Below are 20,696 nucleotides of genomic sequence, written 5' to 3'. Positions count from 1 at the left end.
ATTTTAGACAAGTTCATCAGATAGCCTCAGGAGGAAGTAAGTTACTGGATAGATTTCCCAGTGCAGACAACCCTAGAGTCAGTGATCTCAGAGGTTTTTCCTCCTACACTCCACGGCTTTGAGCAGGGATGCACCATCCATCCCAGCCTGGTACAACACTTCTTACTGTGCCGGTGCATCTGAGACTGGGGTCTCTGTAACAACAATGGTCTCTAAGGTAAAAATGTATTTATCAGGGGTAAGACACAGCACATGGGGACTCTTTGTTATGGTGCTGTCTCCCTGTGGGAGCTAATCCCCCAGGTTTGGATTGAGCAGAGAAGTGGTGGACTCTTGGTTTTGGTTTTTTTTTTTTTTGTTTTTTTTAATTTTATTTCTGTTTTCTAAACAAGAAAAGCCAAGTTATTAGAATGTGCTCCTGGCAAGAAAAGGTCAGTTTGTGACTTTCTGTTTTTAAAGGGAAAGGTTTTCCAATTCAGAGTGGCTGGAATATGTAAATGTTGAATCATTTTGTATAGGAAATTTTTTGAATCGATTGAAAATTCTAATGCCAGCTTTTAAGATACTACTTCTAAAAGCCTATAGAACATCAAAACTAAAACAATGCTTAAGGTTAGGAAGCAAAATTTCTGTCTATCTCAACTTGATTTTCCCCATAGTATTTCAGTTTGTGAACAGTTTCAATGTGCTTGACTTTCTGGCTGAGCAAGAGAAGAGAATAGTTGGATCACCAAGAATTCTCATGCAGGAAAACTCCTCCTCTTCCAGCCCACACTTGAGTGACACACGAAAACTATTCTGTTTTCCCCCTTTTTCATCAACTTTGTAAGAGCCTCTGAGCTCTGGTGCTTTTAGAGAAGCTGGTGTGAGAGCTGGCAATGGGATGGTTACAAGCAACATAGTACGCACATTGCTGACCAAGTATTATCTCATACATGGGGGCAAGCCAGCTCTCCTACACCATCGTCCCTGCCAGATTCCTCCCGTACGGCATCCTGCTCTCCAGGTCTGCCATCAGCTAGTGTTAATGCTTTCTATTACATCCCCCGTGGCAGCTCTCATCTTCTTGCTTTGGTCTCCTTGGATGTCAGCAATATCCTTGGCACACTGCACTTGTATCATGTTTTGAAGAACTACTCAGCTGCCGCAGCCATTTTCTTTGTCACTGAATTCGACTGGAGCAGTTTCCGAGAGCTCCCCTCCAGCCAGCACGGCATGCGTAGCAAAAGCAGGGCAAACCCTTGCCTTTGCATCACAGCTTCACTGTTAACCCACGTTAGATTCCACCAAAATCTAGTAAGATGTGATAGATATTTCAACATAGCATGCACAAGTAAAATACCAGAAGTCAAGCTCCTGATCTTTTCAGTGTGGTTTTGGTGACTTTCCTTTGCCTCTACTTTCCAGGTTTGTGAAATACCCTAACTGCATTTTTCCTCGCATTTCTGTACTACCATGAGGTCTAGAAATGTAATGGCATAATGTCACACATACAGAAAGAAGAGAGCCGAGATTCCTCAGTGATAGCAGGATGCTAGGAGCTGGGGACTTGAGAAGAGCATCAAATAGCCTCAGCCTTTAAACCATAAAAGCTGGCACCAGTGATCTCAAATCCAAAAATTTTACAGCCATTGAGAACCACCCCCCACGCCCACAAGAGTTCAGCACTCAACAGATTTCTTAAGGTTTTAGCACTGAGGGATAATCTCACCTCTAGGCATCACATCCAGAAGAGACCAACCCCTGTCTGCAGAGCAGATTCTGTCGCACCTAACGAGCCAGGAGTTGCAAATGAACATTTTTCTAGACCTGGGGCATTCAAAACATCTCACCCCAGTGTCGATTCTCGCACATCTAGTAAGGTTAGGGCTCCGAGCACAGCCTTTCCCTCACTAGGAACATTAAAAGGGTCTTTCCTCATTTTCATTAGACAGGGAGAAAGTTAGTATCTCAGCTATTCCGAGATAACATGCCATCACCTGACTCCTTCCTGAGGCCATTCGGAGAGCCTCCACCCTCCCACACAATGGAGTTTATCTCACAGGTTGTTCCTGCCCCTCCCTCTGTCTACACCTTCAGGTATCCCATTAGGAGGGAGGGTTTGATACCCAAACCCAGTAGGAAAGCATCCAGGTTCCTCAACCTCCACACAAGCAGGAAGCCAAGCGGTGCCCTGATCCAAGGGAGCACGTGTCCTGCCTGCCCGAGGAGGCAGCCCCCACCGCGGGTGGGCACCTGGACCTGCGCAACCGCCACCAAAACTCGCAGGTAGGAAAGGAACACCTCTGCGATCGCCTCTGCTTTCCCCAAAGCACATGGCACTAGCAAGGATCCACTGGTTTTAGTTCGGCACGCACCTGAAATGATGTGATTCTCCTTTATGTGCCAGCAAGTCCTTCCCTGTCCTCACTCACTACCAGCTTCCTGGAATACAAGAGGGTATTATTCTCAGCAGGATTTGCCCCCCGCTTCTCTTCCTCCTGCATAAAACAGGCATAATAACACCCTACCTTGCAGGGCTTTTGAAAGCCTCAATTAAACGAACTGCTCTGAGATTTGTGTAAGAGGAAAATTAAATCAACATCCTATTGTAAAGCTAGTTACTGCATGCATATTTCTGTAAGTATATTCAGCCTCTCTGTGAATGTCTGTAAATACATACCAACCTTCATAACAAGCTCGTCTCAGTAGGGAAGAAGTCACTTGAAGTTGAGGAAAAGCCAGATTTAGTTTTCCATGCAACCTCGATCAACCTCTTCACATCCACCCTTGGCATCAAGTGTGGAAAAAAAATGTGTGGCTGTGTAATTAAAGACTGTAGCATAGTATACCTGCCTAGGTGGTGCTCCCCAGATGACGGGGACCCAGCACCATGCCTCGTGCTTGGTCCCATGCATGAAGAAGTCATCTAAGGGGAGATCAGCCAGTTTTCTCTCTAAATAAGGAAAGCCATATCCATTGCTCCTGGAGAAGGGTGGCAGGGTACCTCTCCACTTACAGCTGCAGATCCCCCGGTGTTCCTCACTCACACCACAGAGGTGTGCACAACTTGGGACTGTAAACAGCAACTTCCCATTTCACATGAGCTGAAAGAAAGGTTCATAGGCCAAAGGATCGGCCACAATCCCCCAGGACTCCCCAGCCCGCAAATAACATGAAAATGGAAGTTACAAGGGTCCTTTGGACTACAAAACATGAAAACCACCTGAATACAGCAGTCAGGCTTGCACTCCACCCCCAAATCAAGCTGTTTTTCATAGGCTGTGTTGGTGCTTGCAGTGACACCTCTCTGGGGTTATTCAGTACCAGGGAGCAGTTTAGAGCAGCAGGGCCCAAACCTCACCAGGACGTTCCTCCTTCCTGGAGACAGCCATGGACCGACACACTGGGCGCTTCAGGCAGGTGCAGACACGTTAGACTTGCTAGTGATCTTTGCCATCGATGCTTTCCAACCACAGTTCCCACTCATCCAACTGTGGGTCAAAGCCTGTATTTTCAAGAGTGAAAGCCTTCACTGGCATGACACCTCCTGTCATACCACACAGCCTTTGGGCAGGAGATAAAAGCAGAGGCACACATGGCTAAGATTCTCTTGTTTCTCTGCCTGTGTTCCAGCCAAGTTGCCAGGTCTGTCTTGTGCTCTCCATAACAAAGGTAGCTGTATCCTATTTAGTTCAGATTAGCCCTCACGGTTGCCTACATAGGTAATTTCCTGCACTGTGTCCCACTTTCTTGGCAATACAAGCTCCCATTCAGCAGGGCACTTATGCACAGGAACTTACTGCCTACAGCAAGAGCTAAGCACAAACTCCAGAGCTTTGATGATTAAGCACGGAGCTGACAAGTCCCTTCCCTCTAGAGCACCTCGCTTTGCAGGGGAATCCTCCAAAAAATCCCTCCCTCCTCTTTGCTTTTCTAGTAATTTCTATCTTGCCCTGAAAACATATATTTAAACACTGTTAGAATCAGAATCCCATGGACACTGTACAAAATTATGCGTGCCAAGCACACACCCCTGTCAAAGTAGATGAATAGCTATAATAGCAAAAGTGATCCTGATCATACATCTTCTCTAATTCTCCTAATTTTCCCCAATATGGCACCAAACCAAAAGTGGTGGCACTGCTCTGATTGACAAACCAGACCCACTTGACTGATCAGAAGAATAAAGACGACTGCATGACTCGGTTTCCCTTCACCTGTCTTTTCAGAGATGGAAGGATGCTCCCCGAATCCCTTAACTTGATCCCTGCGGCCTCACCTGTGCCCTCATTCCTAGGCACTGAAACTTGTGCATCTTACATTTGTGCTCAGGAAGAACAGTTAAGTTCAGTCTGGGACTGTGATTCCTGTAGGGATTCCAACTGGGGACCAGTTGGGGCTCATCCCAATGCCAACAACAAAAGGAAGCTCTTCCAGCTTTAGTTACGATGTAATGCCAAAAGCCGCTGGCACACATACACAGAGGTTCCTTCTGCTCACACCTCTGTTTTATTGAAAATAATCAGGTCTCATTTATTCTGGAGCTCTACAACTAACTACAGAATTAGAAATGGTGGTGACATACCCTACCCTGAGAAGGTGGAGCTGAAGTATCTGGGAGAGAAGACAATTGTGTCTGGTCTCACATGCTTCTGATCAGCACATTGTAACAATAAAAATCACTAAGGATGTTTCCCACTTTCCTGTCAGAAAGATCCTGAGAAAACTCCAATTTTCAGTGGAATTTACAATGTATTTATTTTTGAAGTGATGGTATCCAAAATACTCCTCAGCCTCTTGTTCTCTTTACCTCTCCTGTTCCCTTCCTGCCTCCCAGTTTCTAGCCAATCTGTGAAACCAGGACGCCATGAGAGGAACAATTTACCGGGGGAGCCAAAGGGTTCTTTGCCACTCTCTGGAGCCCTCAGCACCATGGCTGGATTGAAAGCCTTTCTGAAGGACTAGTTCTGGCTCAGCCCAAGTCACAGGCTTGATGGTATAATCCCTACATGAAAGGGTTATTGAAAGGGTCAGAATAGGCGATGATAAAGTTCCCTTCCAGCCAAAACAATCTACGAACCTCCAAGGAAATCTACCATCCTCTGGCAAGAGTCAGGACCAGACTTTCCGAAGTGTAACAATGTCTGGCTCCAGAATTGCAGGGGCAGTGCCTCCGAAGGGCTATGAAATCAACTCTTCTGCTTGGGAGGTTTGACAAGCTACGTTGGCATTGCCTGTAAGCCACAGACCACAAGACTGGAATGCTGGGAACACCACCAGAGCAGACACATTCAGAACGGCTTTAAAGCTGATGTTACACTGCTAAAAAAGGAAGAGAAAAAAAAAAAAAAGAAAAAACAAACACATTTAACCTGGCTTTTCAATATAGTAAAAGTCAATTTGGAGATTTCCTTTGAACATGCTAGAAAGCCATTGTGCAACCCAGCCTGCTCAGCAGGCCCGAGGTGGGAATGGCAGAAGGTGCTGCAAGTCAGGAGCAAGGTACCTGAGCAGAGCTGTGTGGGAGGCAAGGCCTGGAGTCGCAGGAGAGCAGCAGCTTCAGAGAGAACGGGAGCTGGTGGAGATTAATGAAGGAAGCTCAGACAGTATCTGTCTGTAGGAGGCCTGGCTCAATTCAAGGCCATTAACTTGTTGCTTTTTGAACACCACCAACAGGACTGGAAGCAAAAGCATGTCTGCCCAGCATGGTTCACGTTGAGTGATTGCTTAAATACTCCAGCAGAATGAAGAGCATTAAGAAAGGCAAAGAGCCACTTCAATGGCTTCAGGCTCACAGGGCTGCAAGTTTTTGCATGAAGCCCAAGTCAAAACCAGGCAAGCAGCTGGGATGTAGCCTTGAAAGTAGAAACAAATAAATTACCAGCATTCATTTTCTCCCATTCAGGAGTTTAAATTTAAAGGGGAGTCCATCAACTTTAAATAAATCATGCTTATAATTAAAAACATATTTTCCTGTGCTGCTTACAAGCCTTTGGATGATTAATAAGGCATTTTTCGAATTACTTTAATTCACGCTAATTATGCTGCTTGTTTACCCCAGTCAATGATTTTTCTTCCAGGGAGATAAAGCTATCCCAGGAGGAGGTCTGCCTCTGGGGATCAAGAAGGAAGGACTCCAGGGAACTGCTTGAGGCACCACTAACACATGGAAGGTCTTTCACTGAAAAAAACAGAGCTGGTTACATGAGTCACACCACGTCAAATACTCACAGGACTTCTTTTGCTAAGCCTGACTCTTTGCTCGGATAAGATGAGGAGACATGAGCTTGCTCAGCTCCCAATGGCCTTGAGCTGTGTTTTGCCTAGACCTTGCCTGAGGTACCAACCTTGCCAGGGAACCAGATTTTGTAGGTTTAGCATGAAAACACAGCAGTGACTGCACAGCTGCTGGGTTGGGTCAGGCTTGTGCCCAGCAGAAGCCAAATGTGCTTAGAGAGAAAGAAGCCTCATCTCCTCCTATTTCATTTGCAGACACTCAAAAGTCTCTTAGCCCTTTAGAAAAATATAGTGCAACAAGCTGAACAAGAATTCACTTACCAGTTACATGATTCCCTTTCAACATTATTTAAAAGAGGGAGATATTAAAAAAAAAAAAAGCAATGGTGCATTTCCATTCCCATCCCAGCACTGCAGCCTGCCTTCGGGGTGTGAATGGATTTGCTGGGTGAGTCTTCCACGGGAAGGGCTGAAATGCCCTCACCCCCTGACCCAGAAGCCTTTGGGTTGCAGACATTCTAATACCTGCAGGGTGACACAGCCCTGTGGAAGTTATGAACTGATGATGCTCCCACATGCCCAGGAGGACTATTGCTACAGCCCCTTCCAATGCTTTACAAATCAGGGTGCTCCTGGTTTGACTCCCCAGGACTACTGCAGACTCTCCAGATATAGCAATGACATTTCCTCATCTTTTTACCCTTTCTCCTCTGTTTCGAGACAGCAGTTATTTCATAACCTACGTGTCTCTATCGTTGACTGTTACTCTTAGGCAACTGTAAGCTACAAATACAAGTGTCTAGCTAACAAAATATACATGCCTTGTGTAGCATGAACTGCTCTTCATCCAGCAGTTCACACACAATAGACCTTGTTGCTTCATGAACTAAAACAAGGTAGGAGATATCAGCCAAGGCTTTCCCTTCTTGGGAGATGAGAGCAGGCACTAGTGAGACTCATGGTAACAGAAGAGGAAAAAAAACTGTAGTTACTTAATGGTGGCCCAGATCCTTCAGATCAGATGCGCAGAAGCATGTGAGTTTCTGTGGAAGTCTGATTTATATTAATCAAACCAGCACTGAAAAGCATTACCACAAAATTTATTCTAATACCTGTTGTACCACACCCTAAAAATAACAAAAGAAAACAAGCTGAGATAAAAGACATTTGCTGTCAAAGGTGGGGAAATACCTTTAGAAAGCCACAATGTTGGCTTCCTCTAAGAAATTAAACAAGAGCAGTAGACATTCTTCAGATTTCTTATCAAAGACGGGTGTCTTATCTACTTGGGTTTAGCACACCACCATGACAGGGCAGTGCAGTTCATAACCTGGGGGCTGCAGCCAGCAAGAAGAGTTTCTCACTGTTAAAGCAGAAAAAGCAGATAATTCCATGTAAACCCTGGTCCCATGAGCTGCTTGTGATAATCTGCACTCTGGAGGTGTCCCAAAAATGTCACCAGTCCCAAATCTTTGAAAACCCGATCCCTGCCTGATACGAATTTGTAGCACCTGAGCTGTTGTGTGCTAGCTCCCTGGATTAACATCCTTGTGGACGGTGAGGTCAAAGCAGCATAATCTGCTTTCTGCACAGGTTATCTGCACACCATGAGACATCCATGGGGAAGCTGGCACAGAGAAACTAGTATGCTCTCAGTTCCTGCCCTCAATCAACGTATATGAACATGTGCAGATTTATCCATTGCAAGGTTTCTGTTCCCAAAACAAGAGTACGCAACACAGTGGCAAGGTCGAAGCTCCCCTGTTACATGTGGAACTCCGGAGTAAGTGACTCACTACTCAACTTGCTCAGCTGCTGTAAGACAGCATGACCATTTCTTAAGTTGTTAAAACCATAAATAATTTTAAAAACTCAGACCAGTAGCAAGACATCTCACAGACTGCTTGGTCTCCTCTTAGAGCGTTCGTCCTTAGCAAAACTCACTTGAAGTGATGCCAGGCACTATAAAAGGCACTGAGGTCCTGTGTGGGCAGAACTCCATAAAACCACATCTCACCAGGAGAAGACACTGCATGTGGCCATGAAGAGGCTTCCACCTAAAAAGCATGCCCTGTTTCCTCACAGCTGAGCGGCGGCACGCTTGCGGTACTTGCACTGGATCCATACTCGATACATCGTCATTTGTTTCCCACGGTTCACTTGCAATCGCCGGTCAACCAGATTCTGGATTTTCTCCAGGCCAGCTGTTGTGAAGAGACCGTCTAATTCATCTGGAAGCAAAAAGAAAAGAGACTGAGGATGCCATAGCTTTCATTTAACTAATACCTGCTGAGACCAAGGGCTAAACTATGTTGAAAGATGGGCCAGAGGAGACTTATGGTCCCACTCTGGCAGGAAAATGTAAAGATCAGACAGGACTTAACTACAGCACCATGGGGGGATTAAGATCACGGTTTCTCTAGTTTCCCTTGAGTTTCCCTTCTACCAAGGAAGGAAATAATTATTTGGAGGACAACCAGAATTACAGAGACTTGACAAAGAGAAAACAGCCACAGTTTCAGACATGGGTATCGCCTCTAGGAACTGATCAAGGGAGCATCTTCCAGCGAGTAGGGACAGATACATTCCTTCCCCCTCCCCCTTCTCTCCAGAGGAATTTCAGAGTCTGCAAGAGCAAAGAACGGGATCAGAGCTATGCTTTTAAATGGTGGCAGTAAGATCTGTGCTGTACAGGCTGGAGGGAAACTGGATTCATTACAGTTAAGTTTGAGAAAAAAATCCTTTAAAAACCACACCCTGTTGGGGCCCAATCAAAGCACTCAGAGCCCTCAGGCTGCACCACTTACACTGGCAGGTATTCCTGACCAAGCAAATAAGTATCATAGTGCCCCAGCACACTGGCCGTGGGCAAAGCCAGACCCAGTCCTGCTGAGCAGCAGGGAGCTTGTTCAACTGCAGCCTGGGAGCACGTGATTTGTATGGAGCTTCTGTAGAAAAGGGCTAACAGGTCCCAGCTTGTGCTCTTTTATCAGATGCTTGCCATCGTGAAGCGTTTGCCAAACACGCATTAAACATTAATTTTGTTGTGACAAACAAGACTTGTGCAGTGGGGAAGGGAATAGCTCACTGCAGTTGTGCCACTGCTCTAAAACTGACCATGCAGAGAGGCCCATGGTAGAAGTGTCTGAAGGTGCAATTGGTGATAAACAGGAACAATACAATCCCTGCTGAACATCAAGCAGCAGCAGAACTGGAGTGGCTGCCTCAGCTCTATGCAGAACCACACCCTTCTTATTTCCTTGTAGGAGAACAGTGAAGCTAAGAGAAGTTCCTTCAAGTGGTGTCCATCTCACTCCATCCTCTGCAGGCAACAAAATTCGAGAGCCCCTCCCAGTGTAGCAAACACACTATTCTTTCTCTAAAAGGATTTGCCACTAAGGAGGTCATCATGCCATATTCACATCAGCAAGTGATAAGCCCAAGTCCCTGTGCAACTGGAAGACACTTAACATTTCACACTGCTTCAAGAAAGACAGGCTGGAAAGAGCTAGTGGTAAAACTTGAGGGCACAGGGACAAAAAGAGGAGAGTCATAGGGATGTTTTCTAGACTCCTACCTTGTGTGAAGAAGTAGACTCTGGTGCCATCACCTCTCACATAGAAGTTATCAGACAGACATTGACCTAAAGGCAAGAGCGATTTAAACAGTTACCAGCTATCATTTAAAAATCAACAACTGCTATCCAACAAGAGGCACTTCTCTCAGCACACACTGTGCTTAAGGGGAATTAATGAGCAGCCTCTAAACAGGGTAGACTACTCCAGAAAAGCATCATCTATTAGTGATCTGGCAAGACTCTCCAGGGGAAAAGAAAATACCTTTCTTAAACCGAAGCTGGGCCAGATCATAACGGCCATAATCTCGTAACAAAATCATTCCTCCTGGTTTCAGAAGGCGACTTAGTCTGTTAATGATGCATTGCATTCTGAGGAAAGAACAAAACAGAAGTATTCATCATTCTGCAAAATTATGCTTGTTTCCTTAGCCTACTTACAAAAAGAAGTTTTACATGCTTCAACTTCATCTAAAGAGCTACCAAAATCTAGCACTCTTCCGAGCTCTCTCAGACTTAGGTGGGTTGATTTTATTTGGCCGCTTTATTTCCGACACTCCCCAATTCTGCTTTTTTTCCTACAATGACAACTTAGCCTGCCACAGCAGGGATTAACTGCTCTCTCTTACTAATTACAAAAATATTTCCACTGGTTTCTGTAAAACAAGTAAATAAGTGAACTGGAAGAAAAATGCTGTGAAATAAAACCAAAAGGGAACAAAAAAGAGAGACAACTGTAGGTTGTAACACACTGTCACACTAAGATCCCAGCACTTAACTGTTTTCTGAATCTATCCCCTCCCTTCTTGCTGCCTCCCATACAAGAAGTTCATCTAGCCTTTGAGCCTTAAAATCTAGCAGCATACTTTCCACAAATGGGTGCTGAGTGCTCAGTGTGGCTGGGGTTCAGAACAGGTGAGCAACTGTGACTGTGGGAAGACATCATCTATAGCCACTTAGCACTTCAGTAACACACCTATCCTACGCCAGAATTTGTTACTACAGAAAATACCTCAAATTTCATTTTCAGAGGCTTAATGGAAAACTGGACCAGACACCGAACAAACTAATTTTCCTTGATATGAAGGGATAGACTATTAAAGAACTCCAGCTCTATATACATTATCTTCTGCAGCCAGAAGGAATTATTAAAACTTACTTCTCTGGGAGAATTGCTGAGAGGACAAAGATAAGAATAACCACGTCAAGACTCTCGTCTGGCATTGGGAAAGGACTTTGGTCATTACACAGGTCATGGACAAACGCAAAGCAGCGAGAAGAATCATATTCTGCATTGTTCTATATTTAAGAGGAGAGAAATTAGAGCATTAGCAGCAGATCTTGATCTCAGTATTATCTGGACATAGGAGGATCTTAACTTTCACATAACGAAGTGGTGTGTCCAGAGATCTGTTTCAGCCTCACTGGTCTAAGGAGATGGGGTCAGATAGGATCCCTGGTCAAACAAGAAACAGGGGTGAAATGTGAAGAATAAGTACACATGGGAGATTTACAAAGGGTTTTGGACTTGTTATATTCAGACAATCAACACTGCCAAAACCCCAAAGCTGGATTGAGGAATTGCTGCAATTTTAAGGTCAGATTTTCCACTAATAGTGTCAAAAAGTGAGGGATTTACACTGTTAAACTGGAAATCTCCACCGAAGTGAGAGTGTCAGGGCCCCTCTCTCTGCATCACTGAAATCAATATTCATTTCAGCTACAAGCAAACTACTCTCTATACCCCCAAAATCAAACCTGGATGCCTAAAGTTATGCTCTTAAAAAAATCACATTTAGACTTCTAAAAGAAGTTGTATATTTTACTAAAGCTGCTGCTAAGGATTGCAGTGGCCTCTATAAACAGTGCTTATGACCCCTTAAGAGGGTGAAATGGCATGCTGCTGCTCCTGCACTCCCCATCTCATCTTATGAGGTGACTGATTACATTTGATACTTCATATATTCTTAGTTCTGTTCTGACTTGAACTTTGTTAGCAGTATTTGTCCTTCGACTAAATTCCAGCCTACTGCTCCACAGACAACTGTATCCCTCCTCAGCTGTCTGTGCAGAAGCAATCAGACCTTGTTCCCAGAACTGCAATGACAGTAACGCACATACAAACCAAAACCAGCTTCAGTTCTTGTTAAAGAATAGCCTGAATGTCTTCAGGGTTCAGCAGTTACTCAGCTAAAAGAGCAATGGATTTAGAAAAGTACTGCCAATCACAGGGGCAAGAAAATCTGGCTGACTTGTCTGCTGCCAATGTGACATTCTGAGAACTCCAACTTCCCTCATTTCTACAATCTCTGATGGCTCGTTTTACCTGATTTACCAGTTCAAGGTTCAGCATCAGGGCCAGCTAAAAAAATAAAGCTTCCAACACAGCTAGACAGCCAGTGGCAGATGTGATATATTTATGTTAATGTGCAATTGGCACCGTGTACTTCCTACCTTTGTAAGTCACCACTGAGTTTACCTGGACAAGATCCACAGCTGTTGTAGAAAAATCACAGCAATAAACAAAAAGGCCTGGATCACTGAAATAAATAAAAGAAACTATCATCATTCATGTAAAGATGCTCCACAGGAATTAGTAAGTGTCTCAAACACAAAGAGCACAGAATTGGGAGCCAGAAATCCTGGGCTTTAGTCTATCTCTGTCAATAATGCCTTGTGCAAACTCTGGTAGATCACATTGTTCCTTTATGCCTCAGTTATTCTCATATGGAACTAACTACTTACTTTTCCTTCCAGAATAGGAGAAACATTAAGGCCTGTGTGACAATGCTTTCAGCATGAGACATGTAAACTCACATCATGTTTCATGGGTTGCACTTTAAGACCAAGTATTTCCAAGCTCAAAACACAATCATCTGAAGTTGCAGATGACAAAGGTACCATTTGTGCCTGGCCTTCCTCTGAGATTGTCTAAACTAAGAACACATGAAACTCTTCCAGTTTTTTTTCAGAGGCTGGTATATCATGCAGGTAAAAACCTACTCAGAACTACTTACTTGTTGGTTTGTAAAATTGGGAAGACTGTATTTCCAGCACCACAGCCAACCTGCACAGACAAAATAGATGTACACATAGTGAAAATAATTTCTTCAGCATGTCCCATGCAGTTAATTTCAAATTATCTCTCTACAGCCATGAAACAAAAAACAACTTGTGAGTAACAACTGAGCCTAGCAGTGGCCATTTGCAAATCTCACTGCAAGATCTGAATGTGTTCAGCTCTGAGGAACGGGCTTACATATAAGTATTTGTGGGAAACCACTAAACCAGTTCTTGTAGAAATCTTACTAACAAGCTATATATTGTTACTCTTTTGAAAACTGTTATTGCTGGAATCCCAAGCATAACAACCAGTATGAGTCACTGAAGCATTGGCAAAGGCCATGGATTATCTGCATTCACTTCCATAGAAAATCAGAGCAATGGAGAAAGAGGTTTGCTTTACTATAATTACATCCTGCTGTTTCAGAGTTTCCTTCACTAGATGGCTCTTCCTCAAGTTACAGCTAGGCCTACAATGATTCTAACTTATTATACCTTCTACTTGTTCCCATTTGAAGAGAAAATGGCTTACACAACTGGGTTTCGGGAATTTGCCTCTCAATGTTTAAGGAATCAGTAAAATTAAATAGTGTGAGCAAAAACCACCACTGATGACTTACAGTGACAGATATTACTGAAAGTAATCAGGTGAAATAGGAAAGCCACAATGACCCAATAACATCAAAGTCTGAGGAAGTCTCAAAGCCTCCGATTATAGAAAAAAATCCAAAGGACAGCTCATATGGACTCTCCCTGGAAGGGCAGAACTTCCATAGAAGATGAAGCATTTGGCAAAACCAGCGATATCTACAGTGAGCAAACTAGAGGCAGCAGAGCAAAAGGTCATTACCAGCCATCAGGAGTCTAATATTAGAAGTTCTACAGACAAACCCTGTATCAGTCTGAGATTCCCCATTATTACATGAGCCATAAGGAACAAACCAAACAGCATCTTTACATTCTTGGTTTCATTGTTTTGTTTCAGAACTCCGAAGGCAAACGTGGTTCAGCACAAACATGCAAAACATAAATGACAAGAGAAAGCTTTATACAGGCAAGTAAAATAATCAGCTTCTTCAAAAGATTACTTTTAAATGCTTGTTTCAACATCTGATAGTAATAGCTTGTCTTTTAAAGTCAGAAACTTCTTATAGCCCTTGTGCTCTGCCAATTCACAGTCTGAACCAAAAGAATCTCAACAGATTTAATTCAGTTCTAAGCTGCCCTCTGTTTTTTGTATTTTACTCACTTAAGGCAATCACCCCATTCACTTGCTGCTTGCCAATGATATATATTTTTATGTCCCAGTCACACTAACACTGATATAAGGGACCATTTGATGTGTGGCACACTGTTTTACAGTTATTACCTCTAATACACGGTAAGACGCCGATGATCCTGGGTAAACTCCATCACTCTGATTCAGCTCACTATAATTCTGTGTAGCCAACTCCTCTGTGCTTTTTCTCAGGTTTAACTGATTCTCCACCCTGGTTTCTAATGAACAATGTCCATTTTCACAGATTCCCAGCTGTTCATTGTTGCATTCTTCTTTGTTACTAAATTCATGCACAGAATCCCCATTTTGACTTGGGTTCCTGTTAGGTGCAAGCTCAGGAAATTCAGTGAACAGCCAGTGCCTGTCCTTGAAGAAGCCATTTTCGTGGATTTTATAAAAGTCATCCCAGTACCTCTTAGCATTCACCTCATATTCCTCTGTGAACACAAACAGAAACGTCACCAGCAGTCAAATCAGTAGGTCTCAATCAGTTCAGACTGTGAAGGATCACTGCAGACATCTATTCATCAATCTTCTTTAATAAGTAAGGTTATTGATTGAAAATCACCTTTATCTAAATTGTGCCACCCCACATAAACACTCAGCCTGCCTCCCACAGTCACTTTGTTAGGACTAAAATAGGGAAAAGAGATAGAAGAGGAAACTGTCTATCTCCTGGTAGGATTTAAAGGAAGCTGGCAACAGAAAAGGCCTCTTTGAAGGAGACTGGAATGAAGAAATCCAGGTTTTACTTCCATCTCTAACACTAACTTGTTCAGTTCACTGGAACAATTCATTTGGAGCCTCATGACACTAAGTGTCAAGCACTTACAACTTCTAAGGAATTCTGTGACAGCTGCCTGGAGCTGAAGAGCTCCCGTCCAACACACTACCCCTTTTTTCAGATGAAGAAGCAGAAAAATTAGTCAACTATACAGGCCTGGCAGAAAGCTCAATTAGCATTTGCGCAACACTCCAAGATTACAGGACAGCATGTTCCTCACAAGTATTGCTAGGGTCTGGTCTACAGCACATTGTTTTCCATAGTTCTGTGCATGTTAGAGCATCAGACGTTTATGAAATTAAAACAAGAGAGGGTAATCAACAGAAGTGACCACTGTCATTAAAGTAATAGATGGATAGGTGGATAGATAAAAGATGGTAAGAATTAACTTCAGCAGCAAACATTATTATTTTCACACCAAGCGGGTACATTCCAGTAGCAAGATGAGTATTACAGAAGCCTGGAAGAACTCTTACAAAAAAGTCATGATCTAATAAAATTTGAGTCACCCACAAAATTATTTCCACACACCTTCACAGATTTCTGATCAAGTACAGTTTTATGGGAACTATTTTTTCCATGAGAAGTTATGAATCCGACTGGCTTCCTGAATTCTCACCAATGTGATGAGTTCTCTGTCCTGGGAAATAAGAGCTAATTATAGCATTCTATGCTTGTAATCACCTAAAGCCACTAACATCCACGGCCAGAGATCCCAACTGCATTTCAATAACATGCAACACCTTAGCCATCTTTGCACAGCAACAAGTGCATTACTGAATGCAAATGATTCTTCCCCGATAAAGATGACAGCTGTATGTGAAAATGCATAACCTTTCTCCAACATCTAGTAAGAGTAGGGTTAAGAGAAAAAGCAGGCATCTTAAAATTGAAGATTAGTATTATTACCTGAGCTGCAGTTTATTAGTCTTTCTGAAAAGCACAGAAGTGTTTAGAAGATATCTGGAGACAGTAAAATGACCCAAGAACACCTGGAAAAATATGTAGCCTCAGCCAAATATAGACAAAAATGGCTTTAACAAAGAACCAGAAGTCGGTCATATGTATATTTTTAGTAGGATCTATCCCTGAAGCACAAAGAGCTATATATAAAAATAATCTCTTCACCTCAACTACAAGGATTTTCTCCTTTTAAAAAGCCTCGTCCTTAAACCCCAAGCCAAAAGAAATTTTAATGTCTGATATTAGACTAGAACAGTAAGTTTGTGCCATGATCTTACTGTAGCTCAAAGTAAGCAGGGTCAAGTCAGTTTACTATTTGCATAGGAGAACTCGGTGACTGCTAATGTCAGAGGAAGAAGTGTTATTGATTCATACCCTGGCGCACTCCTTCCTGAATTGTCACTTTTTCCGTGTATGAGCAGGAATATGCAAGGCTGCTGGGGCTGGAAATGCTTTTTTACCTAACAAAAATATGAAGTCCTGATTCTTGCTAGTCCCTAACAATCCCATGACAGCTTGACTGCAATGGGATGCTTACCTGAGGTGCTGGGGCAAAATTCCAGCCCAGCCATTTTGGATTACCCACATTTTTGCCACAGTATATTGCTGAACAAGACATTGTGCTCTTCCTGTGTTAAATTATTGTGAAAGTCTGTTGGATGCTATTGAACAGCTGTTATACTCCAACTCACATGTGTGGAAGATTTAAAGCTCATTTACCTCATAGCCCAGTGTTTTCAAAGCACTGGAATAAAGGATCAATAACAATATAAATGCAAGAAATCAAGGGCCAGATGACAAAGATCATGCAAGAAACAGCTTTAAAGCAAAAAAATGACCATATTAATTTTTCAGTCTCACTTCCTGTACAATTTACGCCAGAAAAGTTCACCTAATACTTGCTTCAAGATCCTTTTTGTGGTATTAGCTCATGGGGACATCGGCGTGTGAGCCAGATTCCTCTAGAGACTTTCTGGATAAGGACTCCTGACTTTTCTGCTCATCTATGTAAGGACACCCCCAAAGCCAAGCCCATACTCACCCTTTCACATTGCAGAAGGAGGGCAAACAAAAGTAACTGTTCACAAAGACAGGAAGAGAACCAGGGACCCCATGAATTGCATGGGGGCTAATTATGGAGCCTCAGAAGGAAACCAAGAAACTCTTGCACTTCTTTCTTTGTTCCCAGCCAGGAGACACATCTTCGACATACCCCATAGAACTTCTCTTCTTCTTCAGAACAAATTCTGACAGCCCCAAGAAGTCCACAGAATAATACAGCCATAATGACCAATAGCCTGCCTTTGTTCTCCTGCTTGGACATTACTGATTCTCAAAATACTAGACCCTTCAGGCACATTTGGTTGGGCTGGCTTCCCTATGTTTCAGCCATCCCATTGTCTCCACACGCTTTCCACTGAATAGCAACCATCAAATTTTGACTGGCCTCCATTGTTCTGTCTGGGAAATACATCATGAAGACCTGACAAATTGCTCTAACAGCAAATTGCTCCACAATTTCATAGTTGTATATAGGTTCTCAAAGCATGACAGACAGCATCCTTTAATGTTAACCAGATTTTAGAAAGAACTCAACACAATAGGCATCACAATAGAAACTGCTGGATACTTCTGGGAATCCAAGAAATTAGGAGGGTTGCTCTTTGGTATAATTGAATTTGCTATTGTGAACACAACTGGAAGCTATATGGGAAGTGTCTCAATAGCTCCACTGGTGTTGAGCATCGCCTTACAGATGACACACTCAATTTAATTTGAACAAAAGGAACAGATCTGTCCTAGAGCTCAGCAGGGTATAACAAGATCATCGTCAAACAAGTCTCTTATCGTACCAGAGAACAGGACGCCATTTCACCATCATTTAAGGGACTGCATGATATCTAACAGGTGTGGAGGAAAGACGCATTATTAACCAACTCAGAACAGCCTCAACCGTATTACTTGACTATAGAGCTGTGCACCTTTAGCTTGATTCAGATTCAGGTAAGCTTTGCATTTTGGATGTATAAATATCCTTTAAGACAAGTTTGAGGAAATAAAAACTTTGGAATCCCTTTTCTGCCTCTCTGATGATAAACACTTCGATCGGGATAAAATAATTTTTGTTTGCTTCTGACTTAAGCATTATCATGTGCTGTCTGTGAACTTGGTAGATACAGATATGGACACTACTTTATTAGACCCTCTGAAGAGAAAAACTGAGCTGGAATTTGGGATAGCTCCATAGCACGCAGACAAACAAAAGATTGCCTATTAGAAGTTAAGCTTTAGAGCAAAAGCAAGCAGAGGCAATAACACTACAATGAAAGAAGTTTGTCGACAAAGAACACTAAGAAGCATTTAAACATACACAACATGAACAAAGCAGCTCAACCCCACATGACTTCTCCCAACCAAGACCATTTCTGTTCCAGTAAGATGAGTCTCTGGAGAAGGTAGAGAAGTCACAGAGAGGTAAATTAAGAACAGAAAGAATCTCCTTCCTCCATTTTTCATTATCAACAACTAGGTAATGTATTTTGAATGATTTGGGAGAGGGGGGAAGGGAGGAATAAATGAGAATGCATACGAGGCTCTGGCCAGACTGTTCCGCTCTGGTATGCACAAGTCAAGACTGAGCATTACAAGACTATCCAAAAGTACCTTGTTTATCTTGTGGCAATAGCTGTGAGCTGTTCTCTTGAACTTTACTCCTGGCACTGGCTTCCTGCTCTTCTGACCATTCCACATTATCCCTGTTGTGAAAAATAAGATGAATTGCTCAGCTGAGAATAGTAGGACAAAGAGAGAAAACAGAAAGGTCTAGACAGCCCTCCAAACTGACAGCTGTGGCGCTTTTCCACAATCTCTAATTCTAGCTCAGCAGCTGTACAACAGCTCTCAGCACATACGGTTCCTGGTTCTGAATGAACGGCACTCGTAGCATTACAAAAGATGTAACTGGAAGGGATCCCAAGAGACACCAAATCTATCCCCTAATCCTTTTCCCTATTTGATGCTCAGCCAAGTTCAGATTAAATAAACCCTTACTATTAAAACCAGAAGGGCACACAGCACAAACAGGCCTCCTTGGAGAGGCACTAGACTCTCACACCGTGAAAAGCACTTGTTCCTATACAGGTGAGACAGGCAGGCGCTCGCGTGCTTTCACTCAAACAGGTCATCAACATGGGCCCTCTGATCTAGCTGTCTTAGAAAACTACATTTTCTTTCTGAAGTTAGAACAAAAAAGGCAGTAGGGTTATTTGGAAGGTAAAGTGTTATATTATTATTAAATCCACTTATGAGAAAAATATGCAGGAAGCTTTAAAGCATTAAGAAATATTAATAACTTTAATGACTACACAACTGCGTATGCACATTTAAGTGATTCACTTGACCTTTTTTCATTAAAACAAGTGAATGAAAAGCAGAATACAAGGACCAAGAAGCACTATTCTGGCCTCAGGAGGAATTCGCCTTTTGATATTAACTCACAAAACAAAGACTTAAATGCCAAGTCTGTGAAAACTAGATTACTAGGAGTTTCTGCAGGAAAATTCTGTTGAGGATATGCTTTTGTAACATACCTTTGGTATAGCAGTCCCAAATGGACAAGCTGATACATGCACATATGACTTTATTACAAATTGAACATACCCAATTCTTAACAGGTTTTAGCAGCCAGAGATCAAAAGTGGACATATTTACTTCAAAAACGCAAAATACCTTCAGTTTCCAGCACATTCAAGAATTTGGGTGCTTAACGTATCTTAAAACACCTTTCTCCAATCAAAGGCCTCCTGTTCCAAGCCAACACCTACCATGATCTCACACTGTTATCGTGTGGCAGCAGATGGGTGAAGTCATCATTATTCAGTTTATATATTTGTCACTCACATACGCAGATGGAGAAGGGTTATAGATTCCCGAGAGCCAAAAATGTAACTTTATTAACTATAGCAATGAAACGACTGCTACAAAGCAAACCAACACATTCTCCTGAAACATCCAGGAAGCCTGAGAATCCCAACTGTTTCGGGCAGAGCCGAGCAAGGCTCAGGATCCCACCGTGAACCCAGGGCCCTCCTGCACCTCCAAGCCCTCCCGGCACCACCTGCCACGCTGGGCAGCGCCCCAGCCGGGGGTTGCCAGGCCCCCACCCCAGGCCCTCCTCGCTGCCTGGCCGCCAGCCCCACATCCGCAGCTCCCCCCCCCCGGCCTGCTCCGCGCCCCGGTGGGCGCCTCAGAAGCGAGCCCGGTCGCCGGGAGAGCAGCGCGAACAACGTCTGCAGCCGGGCCGCCGTGAAGCCCCGTTACACAGCGCCTCGCCACACGCTACCGGCAGGTCAGCGAGTCCGAACCCACCCTCGGGCACCCCCCGCTCCAACCCCCGCGGCCGGGCGCGGAGAGGCCCCGCAGGGCAGCAGCGCCCCGGCCGCCTCCCTGGGCCTTCCCGCGGCCGGGCAGCAAAGCAAGAGGCCGGGGGGGGTCTGGAGCGGGCACCGACGGGGCAAGGAGGCGGCGGCCGCCCTCACCAGGCGTTGTGCTGGAAGAGGCGGGCGGGGTCGGTGAGGAAGCGCCTCCCGACAAGCCGCCGCTCCGGCGCCTCCCTGGGCGCCGCCATGACGGGGCGAGCGGAACCGGAAGGAGCGCCCCGGGGCCCGACCCGAAAGAGGACTAGGCGGGAGGCTGGCGGTCATGTGGGGGAGGTGTTGTTATCACGTGGGGGGCGGTGGCGGGAAACGCGGGGAGTGGGAGTGGAAGTGGAAGTGGAGCGGAGCGGAGCGTGAGGAATGCTCAATTGCGAATTA

At 44.0% G+C, this 20,696-nt stretch overlaps 1 protein-coding gene across 3 annotated transcripts; it reads right to left on the bottom strand.

Moving 5' to 3' along the window:
- Positions 1-343: 343 nt before the first annotated feature.
- METTL2A (methyltransferase 2A, methylcytidine) lies at positions 344-20,541 on the bottom strand. 3 transcript variants are annotated; one of them, XR_006164828.1, is made up of 10 exons: positions 20,421-20,541; positions 18,547-18,638; positions 14,226-14,572; positions 12,811-12,860; positions 12,273-12,333; positions 10,953-11,092; positions 10,059-10,165; positions 9,797-9,862; positions 2,358-8,450; positions 344-1,770 (listed from the first exon to the last, which is right to left on the bottom strand). XR_006164828.1 is itself a non-coding variant. In XM_033006338.2 (9 exons), exons 1-9 carry the CDS (start codon positions 20,507-20,509, stop codon positions 8,299-8,301), a joined length of 1,104 nt encoding a protein of 367 aa, XP_032862229.2. In that variant the 5' UTR covers positions 20,510-20,541; the 3' UTR covers positions 344-8,298. The 3 variants fall into 3 exon arrangements, 1 of the variants encoding a protein (XP_032862229.2); XR_006164827.1 differs by having other exon boundaries at positions 344-5,304; positions 5,489-8,450; XM_033006338.2 differs by having other exon boundaries at positions 344-8,450.
- Positions 20,542-20,696: the final 155 nt, after the last annotated feature.

The sequence above is a fragment of the Tyto alba genome, unplaced genomic scaffold (genome assembly GCF_018691265.1).
Source record: "Tyto alba isolate M040663 unplaced genomic scaffold, T.alba_DEE_v4.0 Super-Scaffold_12, whole genome shotgun sequence".
NCBI classification, from domain to species: domain Eukaryota; kingdom Metazoa; phylum Chordata; class Aves; order Strigiformes; family Tytonidae; genus Tyto; species Tyto alba.
The sequence above is the reverse complement of the archived record's forward strand: the minus strand, read 5'-3'. Positions and strand labels throughout refer to the sequence as shown.